Source organism: Anomaloglossus baeobatrachus, chromosome 2 (genome assembly GCF_048569485.1).
Source record: "Anomaloglossus baeobatrachus isolate aAnoBae1 chromosome 2, aAnoBae1.hap1, whole genome shotgun sequence".
In the NCBI taxonomy this organism is placed as follows: Eukaryota; Metazoa; Chordata; class Amphibia; order Anura; family Aromobatidae; genus Anomaloglossus; species Anomaloglossus baeobatrachus.
In genome coordinates, this window is record NC_134354.1 from 149,784,867 (window position 1) to 149,807,690 (window position 22,824).

A 22,824-nucleotide genomic window follows, 5' to 3' on the forward strand; every position below is an offset into this window, starting at 1 on the left:
TCAATTGCCCAGTATAATATAAAAACAGCTTATACACACCTCCAGTGCCAGCATTGTTCTAGAGATGACATCATTGAGTCTCTGATGTTTTATCATGAGACCCCCTGCAGTCAATTAGGTGTCCCTGCACTCTCACTTCCTTCAGATGTAACTGACTTTCGGAGGAAGTCAGAGATCAGCAGCAGCTTTCACTATATCCAGGTGTCAATTTTGTCTGAAGGAAATGAGAGTGTAGGGACAGCTGATTGGCTGCAGGGTTCGCTCCCCGGGAGACCATGCTGCCATTGCTGGACTAGTGCCTACACCAGAATAGAGTATGGGCTAATGTTATTTTTTTAAGAGGGAATATAGTATTTGAAAAGGGATTGTCTGAGTAGTGGTCAAGTCATAGAAAGAGGTTTTGACCCTATAAATACCCAGGAAATTCTATTAATATAACTGAAATCAATGTAGTTTCTTCTCTTCCATCACTATATAGCAGTACAACTGATCTATGGGACAATTGTATGACTGGTTTCCAACGAAGTTGGGGACTTACACCCAGATTCAGTGCACATGCCCCAGGAGCTGGTTGTCAGTGTGCAAGAGTGGGATTTACTCAGCGACTGCCGTGACTTTGGGGCACTCCAGCCCATCAATTAGACTGTGATAGGCATGACTATTATGAAGAAGACCGTGACTATAACGATCAAAGCCACCACCCATATGACCGAAAGAGAAGGTCTACTATGCAATTGCTAAATGATAAAAATTATTCACATGATAGATTTCCTTTAAAGGATGGTGTTGGAGGAGAGAAAATATAGTCAATTTAAACTTTAATTTCCCATTGTATTCTACTGTGAAAACACATGAATGCTTGGCTGAGCCGAGAGTGCATGTGTATGGGATAGATAGATACTGTACATGTGAGTAAAGACTGCATAGACTACAACAAACATAAGTGATGATGGAACACAAACGATGAACAACAATCGTCTGCATGGTGTTATTTGTCAAAAGCCAGGAGTTGCTTATTCTAGATGGACTCTCATCTACATGCAGTTGTATATGCTCCCTAATAAACTTGAAGATTAGTGTTCCAGAAGCACTGTAAGATAATGAAAGCATAAAAAGAGGAAAATGGGATTATCCTACATCTGGTAAAACCCATCACACCTATGTACACAGGGGGGTGCAAAGCTCACTCAGGGACAGAGTCTACTCAATACAGGGAAAATGTCAGCTTTATTATACAACTGAAAACCACAAGTACTGCAGTGATTAAGGCAAGCTTTAATCACTTTAGCATACCCCCTTAGAAGATGTGGTCAATAGTCACTGTGGCATCTAAGCAGTTAGATATGGGAGGTGCCGTCTTGGCTCTCACTGTTACTCCCAATAGTGCAATATCAAGGTCCAATGGGTTTTCAGGTCAGCCTAATTCCAGTGTCTAATATCTTTGCACACCTATGAAGCCCTGCCACACTGTTAATATTTTCATTTTAGTGTTAAAGAATATGAAAACTATCAAGGGAGGGAGCCACTCGTTAAATATTGGCACTGATCCCACCAATGTGGCAAAACAACCTTACTCAACGTACTGTATGAACTATCCCTAAGATAAAAAGGCAAGAAAATGATGCACATGGAGTACAGTATGTCCTTATTCCCATGTAATTTCACACCTGAAACAAATTTCTGCAGTGTAAAACAAGGGGAATGCAGAATGCACCAGAAACTCATTACCTAAAATTACCGAGAATGAAAAGAAACCATACAACAATGAAGGAAGCAAATTACTTTTTTTCAAAGCCTAAATTCTAGAAATAATATAACTAATTTCAGGCGGAATATATTTTTTTGACAAGTAATTTGATGTTGTTTCTGAATGAATTTAATTGTATGAATTCATTATTGTGTGATTGTGATATTCTTCCTCCAAGAAGCTTCCATGAAGGTTTCTACGCATATTTCATTGTAGACAAAAATAGATGTCTTACCTCATGCTGAGCTAATGACAAGAAACAAAAGAACAGAAGAAAAGAAGACTGATTTGCAGGTCAGTAATTGTGATTACGTATTGTATTCTTGTAAAGAATGTATTCAATGGACTACAGTAATTCTAAATGAAAGGAAGAATTTTAAGGTAGCCCATACACATTAGCCTAAAGTGGCTCAACATTTGACCCAAACTGAACATTCATTAAGTGAATTTAACATAGAATGGTTGACGTTCCCAATATTTTTCAAGGAAGAAGCCGGGTGTATTTTACATGTTTTGTCCAATAGTCGACAGAAAGAATGTCCCTGGAAAGATTAGTCGTCCTTCACATGGTGGCAATGAAACATATAGCCAGTCTGACTAACGGCCAAAATAGAAAACAACATGTATGGCTGATTGCTCACCAGACAATTGTTCATTCAACCAAGAACCTACCTTCAACCTAATCTGTAAGACCACCTTTAGGCTATGTGCGCACTTTGCGTCGAGGTAGATGCAATTCAAAAAGCATCCTCTGGCAGAAAGGATAATGCTTTTGGCTTTACAAATGCATGTAAAACGCAAAGAAAGTAGCCTATGCGCACCTTGCGGTTTTCATGCGTTTTTAGTGCTTTTCCGGTGCTTTTAGAAACGCTGCAGTTTTGTATTAAATTGAATGGATGGGAAACGCAGCCAAAATGGCAAAAACAATTGACATGTTGCTTCTTTAAACGCTGAGTTTTTGCTCAAATTTATGCAAATTAAACACAGTGTTTTGAACAGCATAGTGCGCACAAGAAAGCTCAATGTCCCATTGACTTTGCTTGAAAAGCATAACGCAAGCATTTTGGCATGAAAACGCTGCAGTTGAAAAAGCAGTGGAAAAGCAGGTAAAAAAAGCAAAGTGCGCACATGGCCTTAAACCATACTTGAAAGTATCATTTTTAATCAGCCTTTATTCCACCTTTTTTACTTTGCAGCTCGATATTAAAATATAATAAAATCCGCAACAATGGATTTTAGATTTTCTTGTTCCCCTCCAAAATCTAATTCTCTCAGTATGGTATTTTTTCGATGTTTTTCTCATAAGCACACATCAGACTGCAAAATGCCTGAAATAAAATGATGTTTATAATGTTAAACGAAAAACACAAAAATGGGCAGCACGATGGCCCTGGACTGAAATCCCAGCAAGGACAACATCTTTAAGTAGTTTGTATTTTCTCCTTGTGTTTTGGTGGGTTTACTCTCACACTCCAAACACATACTGAGCCAAATAATAAGTAAACTCTTGTAAAAAAATGATCTGAAAAACACTTGTGCCCTAATTCATTATTTGCATTTTTAGTCACTTTTTTTGTTGTTGTTTTGTGGTACTGTATTTGTAGCCGTTATTTTTTCTACAGTCTCCTAGCTGAGCATGTGGATCATGAATTTTGAGTAAAGTTAAAAATGGGCTTTATTTTTGCCTTTAAAGATGTTTTTCACTACTGGAGCAACACCTTCTAATTCCACAGTTAAAATAAAATGCACTCACCTCTCGTTCTGGCGCCATTCAAACTCTCTCGGTAACCGTGATTTGGGGCTCAAGTGACATCACCGGAGCCCATAGTCCAATCACTGTCAGCTTCTCTCCACGCCTTCAGACCAAATGAGCAATCAACAGGAAGTGGGTGGCAGCCGCAGCGTTACTTCCTGTTGATTAACTAATTTTATCCAAAGGCGGGAAGAGAGAAGTCGGGGGAGATTGGATATGATACTTGCTTGTCATCACATCACGTGAGCCCCAAACTGCAGTTACTGAGAGCGCTAGAATGGCGGTAGAATGTGAGGCGAGTACAGGGTCTTTTATTTTAACTGGGGCAAACAAGTGGAATCATAAGGGGTTGTCCTGGTAGTGGACAACCCCTTTAACCAGTAATGCTTCTTTTTAAAGCATAAAGCCTTATCTTCCACAACATTTGCACAAAGTTGACATTTCCACTAAAATTAAGCACATTTTTAAAAATTCACATTTGATGAATCAATCTAGAGGATCTCAAAAAGGCACAGAAATCAGATAATTAATAAAACAACTAAATGCAACTTTAAAAAACTGCACAAATCCTTTGATGAATTTGTCACAAATCAAAAAGTCAATAATTAAGAGTTATTAAAAAAAACTGGAAAAAAAGGAATAATGTATTGGATCTACTGTATGATGTTTAAAAAAAATTGTGTTTGAAGAAACCCTAATGAAAACGTACAGTTTATGTTCACAAGAACAGGTTGCGATTCCAGTTTTTTTCTTTTTTTTTTACTTGTTTCTTAGTGAAAATTTGGCAATAGTGCTGTTTCATTTCCTTCTTAATATGACAACTTTTGTATCCACATTTTGAAGCTTGACTGCTTTCATCCAAAAACAGCATCAACAGTCCTGTGTGATACTGCAGCTCATTCCCATTTACGTCCATGGAGTTAAACAGCAATACCAGACACAATACTTGTGGTGGCATTTTAAAAATAAAGAAGACATGGTTTTTTAATCTTATGTAACACCCTTAAAGGGAACCTGTCACCACTTTTTTTGGCTATAAGCTGCGGCCACCACCACCGGGCTCTTATATACAGCATTCTAACATGCTGTATATAAGAGCCCAGGCTGGGGGTATAACATTAAAAACACTTTATAATACATACCTAACGGTTGCGGTGTGTGCCTTATGGGTGTCTCCGTTGTCCGGTGCCGCCTCTTTTGGCCATCTTTGTTCTCCTTCTTCTCTAGCCGCGGTGCATGACGGGTCCGACGTCATACACACTCGCCAGCATTCAGGTCCTGAGCAGGCGCACTTTGATCTGCCCTGAGTACGGCAGATCAAAGTATTGTAGTGCGCCTGCGCAGGACTGGCGAGTGTGTATGACGTAGCCGCGTCATGCACACAGGCTTCAGAAAGAGGACGAAGATGGCCAAAAGAGGGAGGCGCCGGCACCGGACAGTGGAGACGCCCATAAGGCCCATCGCGCGACCGTTAGGTAAGTATTATAATGTGTTTTCTATGTTCTCACAGTGGCCTGGGCTCTTATATACAGCATGTTAGAATACTGTATATAAGAGCCCGGTGGTGGTGGCCGCAGCTTATAGGCCAAAAAAGTGATGACAGGTTCCCTTTAATGCGACCAGAAATTGTAAAAATACAGAAAATTCTGCTGCCTGTATGTGATCATTGTTATGAAGGCATCAGCTATGATGCATGAAATGGAAGCAGTCACATGGGTAAATCATAAGACTGTTCTACACATGCCCATATAAATTAAACAAATGACAGTGTCAGTGTAGGTGAAAAAAATGTGCAAAAAACTTCTTTAATCCACCATAAGTGCAACGTTTCAGCCTACCATAGGTCTTTATCAATTTCTACACATGCCATCTATGGGCAGCAGGCTACATTGGTTTTCTGAAGATGACACGACAGTTTATGGCATTATAGAACTTTTATTATAAAGTTGCCGAGCCACTGAAGGTCTGCACTTACATATGATGTAATAAAGGGATTCAATCACAATATTAAAGGGAACCTGTCAGGTCCCAAGTGCACCCAGAAACACAAGCAGGTCTGGGTGCATACTGCTAATCCCTGCCTAACAGTCCCAGCATTTACGAGCATACATAAACAGATCTTCAGAAAAAGTATTTCTAAAGGTCGTTTATGAGATGGTAATGAAGACTGTGACTAGTCGCAGGGGCGTTAGTTCCCTCTTTAGTCAGCCCACTTAGATTGTTATCCGGCCCCTTTGGGTGTGCTATGTTTTATAATGCCCAGCGTCATGGCAAAGCGATACAAAGACACGCATTCATGTAGCTTTGTACCTATGATGCCGGTGTATGCATCCCGGCTTTAAAGACGCTCACTGTCCATGATCGGCAGTTGTCTGCACTTCCGTTCATGCGCACTAGTCAGAAGCTGATTGTATGTATCCCAGCTTCAGAAAGGAGTAGTGCGCATGACCAGAATGGTGGATGACAGCTGATCATGGGCAGTGAGCGTCTTTGAAGCCAGAGTGCATACACCAGGCGACAAAGGAGCTCAATGCTAATAAGTACAAAGCCGCAAGCATGTGCAGCTTTGTATCATGTTGCCATCATGCTGGGCATTGTAAAGCATAGCACACCCACAGTGGCGGGATAACAAGCTAAGTGGTTCGACTAGCCAAGGAACTACCGCCTCTGCGACTAGTCACAACCCTGATTACCATCTCATAAATGATCTCAAGAAATACTTTTTCTAAAGATCTCTTTATGTATGCTACTACATGCTGGGATAGGCAGAGATTCTAGATATGCACCCAGAACTGCTCGTAGTTCTTGGTGCACTGGGGACAGACAGGTTCACTCTAATATAATAATCATGGGTAATAGCTATATATTTAGGAACCATGTTAAGGCCCTGTCACACACAGAGATAAATCTGTGGCAAATCTATAGTTGCAGTGAAATTGTGGACAATCAGTGCCAGGTTTGCGGCTGTGTACAAATGGAACAATATGTCCATGATTTCACTGCAACCACAGATCTGCCAAAGATGTATCTCTGTGTGTGATGGGGCCTTTATAGTTGAGGCGTAGCAGCAATTGCAAAACTGGAATTTTAAGTATTTTCCTGCCCTTGGAGGCGTTACAATGTCATAGGTAAGTTCTCCATAAAGTCCAGCTTTGACATAAGGAAATGCATCTTTATTCTTTATTATATAATATAAGGATACATAGAAATAAAACAAAAAAGCTGTCTTCTTTATGTTCTCTAAGCCGAAGTACAGCTTAACACATGGGGTTTTGTACTCAAACTAGTACAGAAAAAATATTGGATCAGCTGTTACATTTCCTAACCCGTGTTTGTAGAAAGATGGCAGCAATCTGATGGGTTACTGCTGCCTTCATCTTCAGGTGAATCTGTCAAGTTTCTGCTCATCAGAAATACTGTTGGCTATGTGAATATCACGGTGGTACATCATGTGGTGCAGAATGGTAAGAGATAAATGAATGACAGACACAAAAATTCTACAGGACATTTTTAATTGGAAATTCAATTCTGGATTTCATTTTTTCCCCATTTATTTTAGTATTTGAAATCTTTATTTTAAGCTTATATCAGACTCCTGTGTATTAATCCAATCTTTTTTGGTGTAGCAATGACAGATTTGTGTGCCCTAACAGCAGGCAACATGTACTGACCGTCCTGAGGTCCTTTTTAGGTCCCCATCGCTAACTGTACAAAGGTCATTCAGTCAACAATCATGTCATGGAAATTCCTTCAAAAGACAATGTCTGTGTTGGTCATGTCACAATTACTCTTGGCTGTGGCAACCAAAAGGTTTTAATAGAAAGGATTCAAGCAACATGTCCTCTTTCATTAGAAAGCCGAGCTCCTGCTTCAGGGCAACAGGGACTACCCCCATACATGTCCTAGAAAACAAGGCCCCAGCCCACCATAAAAACACATAAAGGGGAAGTTGCCATAGACTTATGCTGTTTAATAAAATTAATGTACAGTGGGTGCAGAAAGTATTCAGACCCCTTTAGATTGTTCACTCTTCTTTTCATTGTAGCCATGTGGTAAATTGAAAAAAGTTCATTTTTTTTCTCATTAATGTACACTCTACACCCCATCTTGACAGAAAAAAAACAGAAATGGAGACATTTTTGCAAATTTATTAAGCAAAAAAAACTGAAATATCACATGGTCATAAGTATTCAGACCCTTTGCTCAGTATTGATTAGAAGCACCCTTTTGAGCTAGTACAGCCATGAGTCTTCTTGGGAATAATGCAACAAGCTTTTCACACCTGGATTTGGGGATCTTCTCCATTCTTCCTTGCAGATCCTCTCCAGTTCCGTCAGGTTGGATGGTGAACGTTGGTGGACAGCAATTTTCAGGTCTCTCCAGAGATGCTCAATTGGGTTTAGCTCAGGGCTCTGGCTGGGCCAGTCAAGAATTGTCAGAGAGTTGTTCTGAAGCCACTCTTTTGTTATTTTAGCTGTGTACTTAGGGCCATTGTCTTGTTGGAAGGTGAATCTTTGGCCAAGTCTGAGGTCCAGAGCACTCTGGAAGGTTTTCTTCCAGGATATCTCTGTACTTGGCCGCAATCATCTTTCCTTCAATTGCAACCAGTTGTCCTGTCCCTGCAGCTGAAAATCACCCCTATAGCATGATGCTGCCACCTCCATGTTTCACTGTTGTTATTGTACTGGGCAGGTGATGAGTGTGGAGACACGGGGCTCAGTGGGTGATCTCGTCCACTAAAACCCGCCGCCTTTAGAAAGACAGCGTGGCTCAGGGCTCATCCCAACTGAACGCCGGCCTCCTTAACCGTGGGCGTAACACTACTCAGACAACACAGGATGAGGGAACCACAATAATTAGACTTTATTGGATCCCCAAACAATTAACGGCACATAACACATAACCAGCAAAACACACAAATGTAACAGGCAACAGAGTCTCACCCTTCCGCTGGCTCACCAGGGATTTAGAATGTCCTTGCCTCAGAGGTTCCAGGGCCGCTTACTCCAATCCAGCAGCACCCCGCTTTTGGCGGCCACCCACCGAGAAAGGAATAGCGCCAGATTTAGGAAGCTGGCCGAGGTCTGCAAAGTCTGTTCCAGGTGACTGAACTGTCCCAACCTGAGTGTCCTCCTTAGGTAGTCCTGTATGATGTTACAATCCTGGCAGCCGGAGTTGAAATCCCTAGGCTGTGGATATGGTCTCCAACCGGAACCGGAGTCCCTAGATTGAAGCCATAAGATATCCTGATCCTCTAGTCAGCTCCAAAGAGCTTAGACTGTATCCATCAGCATCCATCAACCTGGTGGCTTAAAGAAATCCCTTTTATAGCCACAGCCTTCCACTTGGATACACTGCGTCATCATCGATTGGTTGGACAAGATCGCCTCTCCGATTGGATGAATCTCAAGCTGCATGGACAATGTTCATTTAAATGATGTGCATAGAAAAACTGAAGATATCTACATGAAGTCTGCAAGTCACAGACTTGACAATGGCTACTAAGGTAATCACATTAGCAATACACAACTACAATACAATGGTTACTGGAAAAGTCTGGAGAACAATACGTCTGGCTTTCAGTGGCCAACACAATTACATTGAGACAACAAGAGTCTTGTAAAAACAATGAGGGACTTATCCCCCGTCTATAGACAATCTATCATGCTGTCTGGCTGAATTTTAAGAGACTTTAACCCATGAGAGTCCATGTCGTCACTATGAGTAGTGCCTGGTTTTCTCCACACATATCGCTTAGAATTATCACCAAAAAATTCTATCTTCGTCTCATCAGGCCAGAGAATTTTATTTCTCATTGTCTGGGAGTCCTTCATGTGTTTTTTTTGCAAACTCTAGGCGGGCTTTTATATGTCTTGCACTGAGGAGAGGCTTCCGTTTGGCCACTCTGCCTTAAAGGTCCGACTGGTGGAGGGCTGCAGTTATAGATGACTTTGTGGAACTTTCTCCCATCTCCCTACTGCATCTCTGGACCTCAGCCACAGTGATCTTGGGGTTCTTCTATTTCTTCTATACCTCTCTCACCAAGGCTCTTCTCCCACGATTGCTCAGTTTGGCTGGACAGCCAGGTCTAGGAAGAGTTCTGGTGGTCCCAAACTTCTTCAATTTAAGGATTATGTGTTAGGAACCTTGAGTACTGTGAGCTGTGAGATCTTATATAGACAGGTGTGTGGCTTTCCAAATCAAGTCCTATCAGTTTAATTAAACACAGTTGGACTCCAATGAAGGAGTAGAACCATCTTATGGAGGGTCACAAGGAAATGGACAGCATGTGACTTACCGTATTTTTCGGACCATAAGACGCACTTTTTTCCCCCCAAATGTTGGGAGAAAGTGGGGGGTGCATCTTATGGTCTGAATGTAGTGCTGTGTGGAATGAGGGTGCTGAGGTGGAGCGGGTCATCGGGGGCATGAGCAGGCTGTAGCAGCGCCTGCCGTGACCACGTGGACCCGCTCATTTAATATGCACGCCCATCATCCCGCCCATCATCTCTCAGTGCTGACAGGTGGGCGGGATGATGGGCGAGGGATAAACAGCCGGCCCACATGATCACCCCTGACAACTACAGCCTGGAGTGATCATGTGCGGCTGTATTCACTTCCCCCCGTGCATCATCATCAGTGCGGGGTGCAGTGAATCAGTACACTCACCTGTCACCATTCCCCTGCAGTACCGCGATCTCCTCCTGGCTGCCAGCGGCCGCTGAGTGGAGCCGTCCCCTTTCCCCTGTAGCACCGCGATGTCCTCCTGTCTGTGCCGGCGGCCGCTGAGTGGAGACTAGTGGTGCGCACAGCGATGACGTCATTGCTGTGCGCACGTGTCCACACGCAGCCGCCGGCAGCCAGGAGGACATCGCGGTACTGCAGGGGAACAGGGACGGCTCCACTCAGTGGCCGCCGGCAGCCAAGAGAAGATCGCTGCCGCTGACACAGACGGGAGGAGGAGCGATGCTGCAGGGAGTGAGGTGAGGTAAGTTGAGTATGAATGTTTATTTTTTTTATGTGCCACAGGATGCAGGCCGTATACCAGCATGGGGGTGTATAGCAGGATGGGGGTATATTATGAGCAGGATGGGGGTATATTATGAGCAGAATGGGGGTATATTATGAGCAGGATGGGAGTATATTATGAGCAAGGATGGGGGTATATGAGCAGGATGGGGGTATATGAGCAGGATGGGGAATATATGAGCAGGTTGGGGGTATATACTGTATATACAAGGCATGAGGATCATTACCAGGATGGGGTATCTTAGTAGAGAATTTGGGGACATTACCCCAATAACAGTGTCAGCAGCAGATCCTCACCCCATAACAGTGTGCCATGACTCCATTTTTTGCTTAAAATTTTATTTTTCTATTTTCCTGCTCTAAAACCAGGGTGTGTCTTATAGTCCGAAAAATACGGTAAATATGAGTGTCTGAGCAAAGGGTCAGAATTCTTATGACAATGTGATATTTCAGTTTTTCTTGATTAATAAATTTGCAAAAATTTCTACATTTCTGTTTTTTTCTGTCACAATGGGGTGCAGAGTGTAATTTATTGAGAAAAAAAATATTTTTGAATTTACCAAATGGCTGCAATGAAACAAAGAGTGAAAAATTTAAAGGGGTCTGAATACTTTCCGTACCCACTGTATGGCTATGTGCGCACAGTGCGTTTTTCGCGGCGTTTTTGCGCATTTTTCGGGTGCGTTTTTGGCCTTAAAACTGCATGACTTTGCTTCCCCAGCAAAGTCTATGAGTTTTCATTTTTGCTGTCCGCACACAACTTTTATTTTAAGCTGCGTGTTTGAGCTTGAAAAAAAAAATGGACATGTCAATTCTTTCCTGCGTTTTTCTGCGTTTTCCGCCCATGCAATGCATTGGAAAAACGCAGCAAAACGCAGAGATCAAAAACGCAGCAAAACGCAGCCAAAACGCACAAAACCGCGGTAAAAACGCATGTGTTTTTTGACACGGGTGCGTTTTTGTGCGTTTTTATCGGCCAAAAACGCATAAAAACGCAGCGTCAAAAAACGCAGCGTGCGCACATAGCCTATATGTCATTTCTATTTTTGGGAAAATGTAATGAAATCTAAATTACTGTATTGTCAAATTACTTAGTCTAATTGTCTAATTGCTTTGCATTTATATTTATAGACTATTTGAATAAAGAACAAATATTGGTATGTCCATATGTTAACAAGTAATCTTTACTCTTTAAATGACTGATGGAAGGAAAGAAGAGAGAACAAAGGAAGGGAGGAAGGTAAAAGGAAGGGAGAGAGAAATAACAGGTGAAATGGAGATAGTGAATGAAACCAATTAAAGAGGGGAGGAAGGAAGGGAGAAAGAAAAGGAGACAAAAAGAATAATAGAAGGAAGAAAAAGGAAGACAAAGAAAGAAAGAAAGAAAGAAAGAGAGAATGGATGACAGACAAACAGGATGAGAGGGAAAGGAAAGAAGAGAGAAAGTAAGGGAATTGAAGAAAGGAGGGAAAGAAAGGTAGAAAGAAAGGAAAGAAAGAAAGACAGAGAGAAAAAGAGAGAAAGAGAGAGAGAAAGAGAGAAAGAAAAAAACAACAATGAGAGGGAAAGGAAAGAAAGGGAGGGAAGGCAGGAAAGAAGGAGGGAAGTAAAGAAGGAATGGAGAAAGAAAGGGAGAAAGAGAGGGAAAGGAAAGAAGGAGGGATGGAAGTAAGAAAAAAAAGAGGAAGGAAGGAATGCAGAAAGGAAAGAAGGAAAATCATAAAAGAAAAAGAAAAAAGAGAGGAAGAAAGGGAAGGAAAGAAGAAAGAGAGTAAAGAAGGAATGGAGAAAGATAGGGGGAAAGAGAGGGAAAGGAAGGAAGGAACAAACGAAGAAAGGAAGGAAGGAAGGAAGGAAGAAAGGAAGGAAAGAAGGAAGGAAGGAAGCAAGCAAGGAAGAAAGGAAGAAAGGAAGGAAGGAAAATCATAAAACAAAAAGATTATTGGGTTTCCTTATTAGACAAAACTAACCATTACCAAAAATATATTTTTATAAATGCTAAATGTCCTCTATAAATGTTCTAATTGTGTCCAATATCTTCAGTCTACAGCATAGAAAGAAAAATTTCCATTGAACTTTTGTCACTGACAACGCAAAATGCCTTTGAAGCGGAGAGTAAGGAATATCTTCAGTGGAGCTGGGTCATTCTGACTTTCAGTGAGTTTCCCAGCAATAACATAAAGCAAACATCACAATAGCGCTGGCTGAGTTTCTAAAGTAACCTTCAGACCTGCTACTGTAGACAGACGAGATTCACACTGCTGCAGGGACATCGACATTTCTAGTTTACTCCCTTTTATTAGAAGTACATTAATACTGCACAAATGTATAAAAATATGGCAGAGTTGTCATCATAACAATACTTTCTTCTCTATATGCTCATAGTTATAAAAAAATGACAGTCATATAACATATAAACAAACTACACACACAAATGTCTGAGTGTGCAGGTAATATATATATATTTATATTTTTATATAATACTCTTAATGCAATATATAAATGTTATACCGTAAGATTTCATATAAACTACTTTAGCTGTTGTACGGGTTCACAATGTATTTAAACAGCTCAAAATAACTTGACATTGTAACAATGATATGACTTTATGATAATAATAATTATAAATAAATATTACAAAAAATATCAAATATGGAAGTGTTAGTTCCTTAAAAATCTCTTGCTCTGGATAAACCCACTTTTACAGTATATTTAAAATATTTTTTTTCCCTGGATAAGGCCATTCATTTGTGACGTATAAATATAATGGCGCCATTCTTTTCATTGTGTACAACTGGGGAGATCTTTTGGATCTTGACAATATCTTTTTATTACACATTCTAATGTCACAAAGAAACTGGTAGCAGGTAACCAGACAATCAACAAAAGTATTAGTGGGTGGGTTTGCGGCACAGTGTAACCTCACACAAGCATATTGCACATAATCAATATAACTATAGGTACTTGCTTATATATTCTTTCACGCTCCTTCACCAAGTCAGCATTCACCCAGAACTCATTTCATGTACACACTGCCTTCTGCACATGGGTCAACTAAAGAGCGGTCTCTTTTAAGTCATTTAAATTTGGCAATCTGGTTCTTTTTGTCCGGTTAAAAGGCATCCCGTTCTGGCCAGGCTTGGCGGCCAGCTGGTCAGGGAATGAAGCTCCCTCACTAGTTCCCCTATTTACCGGGGAGACATGCCACAGAGGTTCTGGTTGTCCTGGAATCTGCAGTCCAGATCGGCTTTTTGGCTGTGGCTCCTGACGATGGACAGAGCTGGAAGGCTGACTCATCGGGTGTATTCTAGCTTCTGCAAAGGAAGGTGTCTTAGGTGGCTGGGTTGGCAAAGGTTGGAATCTTGGATCTTGTGGTACTGAGTGATTTGAAGATGAAGAAGGGTGCAGAAGCTTCCACAGAGACTTTAACGGTTGACTCTGGAAACATAGATGGGTACAAAGATTAAATGGAATTTCTATTATTATTATTATTATACAATTCTGATAATGAAACATGAAATTGAGCAGCGGAAAGTAGAACTGTTAAAGGCCCATCACAGTGTTTTAAATGGGCATAAATCCCAAGTCATATGACAGGGCTTGTTAAAGGGTTACTTTTTACTTTTAGAATTGCTACTTCCAATAGGTGGCACTAGAGTTAGTCTACTTCCTCCCTGAAGAGACAATTTGCATATTTCCCAGAGCAGCATTGCAGCTATAAGTCTCCTCATTACAGGCATGCCGGATCGGTGTGTCAGTCTTCGCAAGGAGAAAAGTTTTCCCCTGAGAGCCCATCTTAGATTCTCATACAGTCAGATCAGGTCTCATACTTTGCACTGATGAGGAGTAATCACCACGAAACACTGCGTCTGCAAGTTGAGGTTCTGATCTGGCATAAATCCTAAGTCATATGACAAGTCTCGTTAAAGGGTCACGTTTAATTTTTAGAATTGCTACTTCCAATAGGTGGCACTAGAGTTTGTCTATTTTCTCCCGGAAGAGACAATTTAATTGAGTAGGACACTTTATTCTCATTTTTGCATACTTCTTTACAAGGACTGTCGTTTTTCTTGAATAACTTTGCTTACAGCATAGCACAGCGCTACTCGTGCTGTGTGCAGCGTTAAAGGAGGCTGGCAATGGACAGCTCTGGTCACACGCCTCCCCATCAGTGGCCTCTAGACAGGGGTGAAGGCAGGAGTAAACAAAGCAGTGACATCAAGATTTTGGCTGAGTAATCACATACACATGTGGGAAAATTGTTGGTACCCCTCGTTTAATGAAAGAAAAACCCACAATGGTCACAGAAATAACTTGAATCTGACAAAAGTAATAATAAATAAAAAATCTATGAATATGAACAAATGAAAGTCAGATATTACTTTTCTGCTTCCACAGATTTAAAAAAAAAAACCAAAACAACTCATGAAATAGGCCTGGACAGAAATGATGGTACCCTTAACTTAATATTTTGTTGCACAAGCTTTTGAGGCAATCACTGCAATTGAACGATTCCTGTAACTGTCAATGAGACTTCTGCACCTCTCGACAGGTATTTTGGCCACTCCTCAAGAGCAAACTGCTCCAGTTGTCTCACATTTGATGGTTGCCTTTTACAGACTTCATGTTTCAGCTCTTTCCAAAGATGCTCAATAGGATTTAGGTCAGGGCTCATAGGAGGCCACTTCAGAATAGTCCAATGTTTTCCTCTTATCCATTCTTGGGTGTTTTTAGCTGTGTGTTTTGGGTCATTATCTTGTTGCAAGAGCCATGACCTGCAACTGAGAGCAAGCTTTCTGACACTGGGCAGTACATTTCTCTCTAGAATCCCTTGACAGTCTTGAGATTTTATTGTACCCTGCACAGATTCAAGACACCCTGTGCCAGATGCAGCAAAGCAGTCACAGAAAATATCAGAGCCTCTTCCATGTTTCACAGTAGGGACAGTGTTCCTTTCTTGATATGTTTCATTTTTCTGTCTGTGAACATAGAGCTGAGGTGCCTTGCCAAAAAGGTGTCATTTTTGTTTCATCTGTCCATAGGACATTCTCCCAGAAACTTTGTGGCTTGTCAACATGTAATTTGGAAAATTCCAGTGTGGCTTTTTTATGATTTTTTTTTTCAACAATGGTATCCTCCTTGGTTACCTCCCATGAAGTCCATTTTGGCTCAAACAACGACGGCTGGTGCGATCTGACACTGATGTTCCTTGCACTTGAAGTTCACCTTTAATCTCTTTAGAAGTTTTTCACATAATAGGAGTTTTAGTATTCAGCAGTGACCACCAAAACTAAACAGTGTGACGGAGCTGTGGTGCTCCGCTCTGTACACTGTTTGCATCTGGCCAAACCTAAAGCCAATCAGTGGGGGTATCAGAACCCCACCAATGTGATATTGATGACCTATCCAAAGAATCTGTTATCTATAACATACTAGGCAAAAACACATTTAATGGGGATACCAATTTGAATCTATATAATGGGGTAAGCTCAAAAGAACTGCTCACTGAGGCCTGAAAATTCAGGCACTGATCACAAAGTTTACATCATACAAGTTGAAAACCCCTATAAAGGCTATTAAGTTTTTCATCACATAGAAATACGAATTTATCTACACTCTGTCATGACTAAGACTATGTGTCAAAACGCGTAGTTCGATGGGGTCCCTGTAAACCTCTCTATATCCTGCTGACTGCTTTGTATTCTACAATTTTTAATGGATTTATATGAATAAATGTTTACTATTTTTAAACCTACACTCTGAGGACTGCGCTGGACTTCTTTTTCCTTTATTGAGCAATTGGCAGTCAAGCCTTCCGTGCGCTGGGTCCGGACAGACAGCGGTGAACATCAAATCGGTGAGCTGAACTTTTTTCTTTTTTCAATGGCAAAATCAAAGTACTTACATGAGAGTGAATCTCCGCCATCTTGTCTGGACGCCACTCTTTGTGTCGGCTGCTTTTGTGGCTGGATGAGTGAGCGCTTTTCTGTATGTTGTGATGATCTTGACCATCTGTATTAGGCATCTATGTCACAATAAAACACCGGGGTCAGATATGAACAAGGGCAAAAGTAAAAGCAGCAGCATTATTTGTGGTCCTTTGGATCACTTGTTCTACATCGAAATGTTACTTAGACACAGGAAAAAATTTGAGGATTGTCATCTGTATTTATTATTCTATTTTCTTTAAAGCCTATAGAAAGCCAAAGTGAATGAGAACTGGGCGTTCAGCCATTCACAGCAAGTAGACACATCACTTTTGGAATCAATACATTTTAACATTTCTCTTGGTAGTTGCTCTTCTCAGAATGTCACCATCATGACTGAATCAATGATGACTCCTAGATCCAAAATGAGCCAGCAAAGAACACTGCTGCAATGGTACAATAAAGAAACAAAAAGATTCCCCTTCAGGTAGATGTCAGCCCACATATTACTCATTCTTCTGGAAACCTTTCTGTATTCCGCATGCAGATTTCACCATTTCCCATAGCATTTACATGCTGTTAGTTTTAAGCAGAGGAGAGAATGATTGAGCAGGAAATTTAATAATTTTATAGATTTATGGGTAAAATTAAAAAGAGTTTATGATGAAACAAGTATAAAAATCTGAACTTGGATAGGATTGACTTTGGGAACATGAAGTATTTGTGTTGCGTTCAGGCCAAGAAAAAAGTTGCCAAGCAATTTATGAAGGAACACATTCTGCCTGGTGCTTTTCTTCATAACCATTATTATTGTATGATAATATATCACATTTTAGATATTTGGAGGGATTTGGCTACATGTAAAAATGGTTGCTGTTTGCTTTATGAAATATTTCAGTGTATATGCAGTGCGCATTGGAGTTACACATGAAACTATGATAATTTACAATTTCATTAGTTTCTCTCCTATTGTAAGCATGAGCTACCAAATCTAAAGTTGGGATTTATATGCTTGCTGGCCCATCAAGTGGTTATACGTGGTTGTCTCTATATACAAACTAGAAAGAACCACATAAAGAATGGAAGAAATCCCAAGGAACTTGATTTCATTACATCTTGTATGCCATATCTTTAGGATGCAGGTAGCGATTTTGATGTTACAGTTAGTCAATGGATGAAGAACTCATGTGAGCCTCCTGACTGCCCACCAACATATCTCAGAGGACAATGAGATCGGTCACAAGAGTTAACTCACTGCCCAACGGTCTGGAAGTGTCTTATTCCACTATTCCCTTCAAATAAACATGTAGAGTATTATAAGTACACAGCTATCCCTATATGTTGGCATGTGTACCTCCAACCAGTAATACATTTTAAGATAAATAGTGCATATTGTATAGGTATAAGTTCATTCTTGTTCGACCATGATGCTGCATGGTACAGCTGACCATGGAAATCAATGTACTGTTATCATAAATGTCATGACAAATGTTACCCTCTTGGCATGCATTAACTGTTTAATGGATATGTAAGATACACATGCTGCATTACAAAAATACAGTCCTATGGTCAATAAGGAGTACTGCATATGGTAGTAAAATGACTCCCTAGTGATGATAAACCTTGGGGGTTGGAGAGTTACTAAAGTTCTCCATAGTTTACCGTCAATGTAATGTCTCGAGTTGTAAAAATTGGAGTTTTCTTTTATATGTGGTATAGACTCGGAAAGCAAAGGCTTTGACCCCCCAGGGGCTTGAGGTCACATTTGCCTGATCCCCCATATGGATGGATAAATAAAAATGTCCCATTGGAAAGCTATCATCGCTCTTTTAAAATAAAAGGAACACTTTTCCCTCAAGATGATGGTGTAGGCTTGTATAAAGCCTCGGGCAGTGCTGAGGAGCGCCACACTTCATTGTACATTCTTGTAGGAAAGATAAGAGAACAGTATTTTGGCAGTTTTATTTACTAAGTGTACGAGGGCTGCTGATAAGTCTTTAGCTTTGTGATTTTTTTTGTTTATGTGGTAACGAATGTTACATCACATAAAAGCCTTAGGTGTCTAATATATGTTTTCAAAATTTTGTGTTTGTTGCTTATGGCAACAGTGTTCTACGCACTGGGAAAACAAAATGGCGGAGTCTAATGCGATACTCACAGCAACTGAGAGCAGAGGTGTGATAAAATTCTTGTTTCTGCAAGGAAAATCCATGAACAATATTCATGGTGATATGTCGCAGACATTGGGGGATCAATGCCCTTCATATTCCCCAGTTAAGAACTGGGTTGCCAAATTTAAAACGGGTCACTTCAGCACCAATGATGAGGAACGTTCTGGATGATGGAGAGTGGTTGTTGTTCCGGAGATCGTCGATGCTGTACACAACCTCAGACTGGAGAATCGATGAATTTCAGCTAAAGCAATAGCAGACATCATATGGATTTCCCGTGAACGTGTTTGTGTCATTATCCATGAACATTTGGACATGAGGAAGCTATCTGCAAAGGGGATCCCCAAATGTTTGACAACAGATCAGAGAAGAATTCAAGTGAAAACTTCCCAGTCAATTTGTCAGTATTTCCGGACTGATAGGAACTTCCTGGATCGACTGGTCACTATGGATGAGACCTGGATTTATTTGTATGAACCTGAAAATAAGGAGCAGTTAAAAGAGTGGAGGTACAGTGGTTCTCCTCATCCAAAGAAGTTCAGGGTGCAAAAATCAGCCACTAAAGTGATAGCGTCTGTGTTTTGGGATTAGGAGAGCATGCTGCTAGTGGACTACCATCAAAAGGGTTTCACCATCAATGCAAGGTATTACATTGAACTTTTGGACCAATTGAAGGCAGCTCTGAAGGCCAAAAGGCGTGGTAAGCTGTCCAAAGGAACCATGTTCCTGCAAAACAACGCCTCCGCTCACATTGCACAAGCGACCTCGGCAAAATTGGCAGAGCTGGGCTTCCAGCTGGTTGACCACCCATCTTATTCACCAAATCTAGCTCACTCCGACTATCATCTGTTTGCAAACCTGAAGAAATACCTCAAGGGTACCAAATTTCACACCATTTCTGATACCATGGCTGTTACGGATGCCTGGTTTAAGGCACAACCAAAATCCTTCTTTTTGCTAGGCTTACAGAACGTGTAATACCGATGTAAGAAGCGTGTTGACATCAGTGGAGAGTATGTGGAATAAATGTAAAGTTTCATCATCCTATCTCGTTTCTTTCTGGGTAAAGCCAAAGGCATATCAGCAGCCCCTTGTACATGGGTCATCAGAAGATCATCTGTTGTTTAAATCAAATTTTTGTGTTACATTATTTTTTTTGCATCTTTTTTATATCATCATCATCATCATTAGCAAAAAAATAGCAATGTTATAATTTTCAAACTGGCTACTAGGGCTTTTCATATTCATACTTCCTGTCCTTTCAGAAACAATTTTCAGCACGTTTCTTATCATCAAAGACAGGGAAACTATTTCTATCGGTTGCAGTGGCTGCTATTAGGGGTAATGACTTGCAAACTAAAGGGAAGTTATTATGAGAAAATTACTTATTGTCAAATCAGGTGTATTTAAGCAAAAAGAAAAAAAACTTTTTAAAGTTTTATAAAATGAAAACAGTAATCTTGTCTTTTGAAGAAGACTTTTTAACAGTTTGCTTATCAGCAGAGGCAGGATTTCAATGACACTCCTATACACAGCTGATAACAGGATACACCAATCACAATAGGTGATGTCACAGCTGACCTGCTTCCCCTCCTTCGCACACTCTCATTAGATGCTTTAATATAAAATATAGGTTCTGACTCATTGCTCATTGCTAGGGTCTAAAAAAGTCCCATTGTCAGTATAAAAATTGCAAGATTTCTATTTTTTATTTTTAATAAAGATTGTGAAATGGAAAAACATTGTGAAAATTTTTTCAAAAATATATTTAACACAAAAGTCTAATTTAAATAATAAGGTGGGTAATTTTCTAATTCCTTTAAAATTATAGTGGGACTTTTCAAATATTTCTTGATGTATCATATCGGATAAACAGCACTTAATTCTACAAATAATCAGTCGATTACAAGGAAACAATTGGTTTAACCGTTTCGTACTGCAGCATGGTAACACTGGAGGAATGTAATGTAAAAAATAATGTAATGTCCTTGGTGACAGGCTGGTGGAAGTAAGCTGCCAATTGTGCCTCTGCTATGGAGATGGGCAGATTTCTGTTAATTAGCACATCTCGCTCCATCTGGTTCTGGTTCTATCAAAGTGTATTAAGATTAGGAAGTTGGAAAAAGGAAAGAAACCCTCTTGACAGCCCAGGTCCATGCTGTTTTATGTGATGGTGGAAGTTTTATTGCCAGCGTATTTAAAGAAAAGAATACCATCGGCAGATTGACTACAGGCAGCTTTTTCATAGAAGAGCTGCGCTTTAAACTGTTCTTTGAACTAAAAAGTGGAAAGAGGCTTTTCTTGATGTTCGGTTTTTCAGGATCTGTGGATTCTGTCTGCAATATAAGATACAAATACACTAATTGCATTGATGCAGCATTACTACTAATATTTAGTATTATCCGGTAATGATGACTTCTATTGCATTATATGAGTACAAGGTTAAAGCATAACCATTGTTTTCATTTTTATTACAAAAATCAATAGTACACATGAAAATAAGAAACTTTGTGATATATCTTAACAGATAAATCTGCTTCTCTCTATGCCAGAATTGACCAGTCATTATTAGTGATGGGCGGAGCCGGACTGTATAAGTTTGGATCCGCGTGGTTTCAAGGTCCAGAACTCTCATGGAATTCCAGCTAATGATGCGGATCTGGCACTCGGGTAATACAAAAAAAGAATAAAGGAAAAATAAAGAAAAAAATAATAAAGCAAGTGCTTCATATTTACCGAGGCTCCAGCACGACTGTAACTGCTTCCTGCTTCCTCGTGGTCACAGGTGGATGGCCATTGGAACCTCTAGCTGTAACCCCAACTAACCTGAGTGATGTCAACACTGATCACTGAGGCTCAGTCTTTGCCTGAAGTCTACAGCGGACGGGTATTTTCGATGATCGCATGTTGTAACTTCAGATGTAGCATAGCTGGAATTGTTGTTGGAACTTGTATGGATTGTGTCGGACCTGCCGGGGTGTTTTTGGGGTTAATAAACTGGTGAAAGAGGGTGTTATATTGTATTTTATTTCAAATAAAGGATTTTTTCAGTGTTTGAGTTTATTTACTTTCACTTACAGATTATTAATGGGGTGGTCTCATAGACGCCTCCCATTACTAATCTAGGGCTTAGTGGTAGCTTAGCTGCGATTAAGCCCTTATTACCCTGAATCCCACTCCACCAGGGCAATCTGGAAGAGATAAGTAAAGTGTTTCGAGTGTCACATCTAATGGATGTGACAATTCTGGGTGGCTGCAGGCTTCTATTTTTAGGCTGGGGGGCCCAATAACCATGGGTCTCCCCATCCTGAGAATACCAGCCCCTAGCTGTCTGGCTTTATCATAGCGGTGTATCAAAATTGGGAGGGCCGGATTCCGTTTTTTAATTATTTATTTTAATAATTTTAAAAAATCTGCATGCGGTTCCTCTTATTTTGATACACAGCCAACATAACTGCACGGCTGGCAGCTGCAGCCTGTAGCTATATGCTTTAGCTATGCTGAGTATAATATGGCAGAGGTTCCCAACTCCAGTCCTCAAGGCACACCAACAGTGCATGTTTTCAGGAGTTCCTTAGTATTGCACAGGTGATAATTTAATCACCTGCAAAGGTGCTGAATCCAACACCCATGCAATGCTAAAGAAATCCTGAAAACATGCACTGTTGGTGTGCCTTGCCCTTGAGGACTGGCGTTGGGAACCTCTGTAATATGGGATGACCCTATAACAATTTTTTTTATTTATTTATTTTTATACCACGATAGATGCAAATCTATGATTGGAAGCAGCCAGCTGACACAATACCACACAGGGTGGGGGCGCGCGTCTGAATGCAACCAATCACAGATGCCAGCGGGTGGGGAAAGCAGTACATGCAATGAAGGCAATGAGCGGCCTTGGAAGTGATTGAGCGGCCAGGAAGCTGTTACAGCCGTGCCGGAGACTCGGTAAGTACAGCGCGCTTGCTCTAATCCTCCTATCCCTTCCACCACCATTTTTAGTTGCCGAATTCTGGTCCCCATGGATTTATACAGGGACCAGCATCCAGCCACATATCCGGGATCAATTCCAGGCCTATCACTAGTCATAATCAAAATTCTCAATTCTGAGGTAAAATCTGTATTCAGTGAAGACTTTCCCATTACTGAGATAAGAGATAGCAGTTGTTACTGATGAGATTCTATGATGACGGGAGG

At 40.6% G+C, this 22,824-nt stretch overlaps 1 protein-coding gene across 6 annotated transcripts in view; it reads right to left on the minus strand.

Annotated features, from left to right (window-relative positions):
- Window positions 1-12,807: 12,807 nt before the first annotated feature.
- Window positions 12,808-22,824, minus strand: part of CDKL5 (cyclin dependent kinase like 5) — a 482,986-nt gene continuing 472,969 nt past the window's right edge. For 5 of the 6 annotated variants that reach the window (XM_075335447.1, XM_075335445.1, XM_075335443.1 and 2 more), the window contains 3 exons: window positions 20,841-20,963; window positions 16,435-16,554; window positions 12,808-13,967 (listed from right to left, as the gene is read on the minus strand). In XM_075335447.1, the coding sequence (XP_075191562.1) occupies window positions 13,584-13,967; window positions 16,435-16,554; window positions 20,841-20,963 (627 nt within the window). In that variant the 3' untranslated portion in view covers window positions 12,808-13,583. The remainder of the gene's footprint in view (window positions 13,968-16,434; window positions 16,555-20,840; window positions 20,964-22,824) is intronic. The other variant, XM_075335448.1, reaches the window with a different exon arrangement.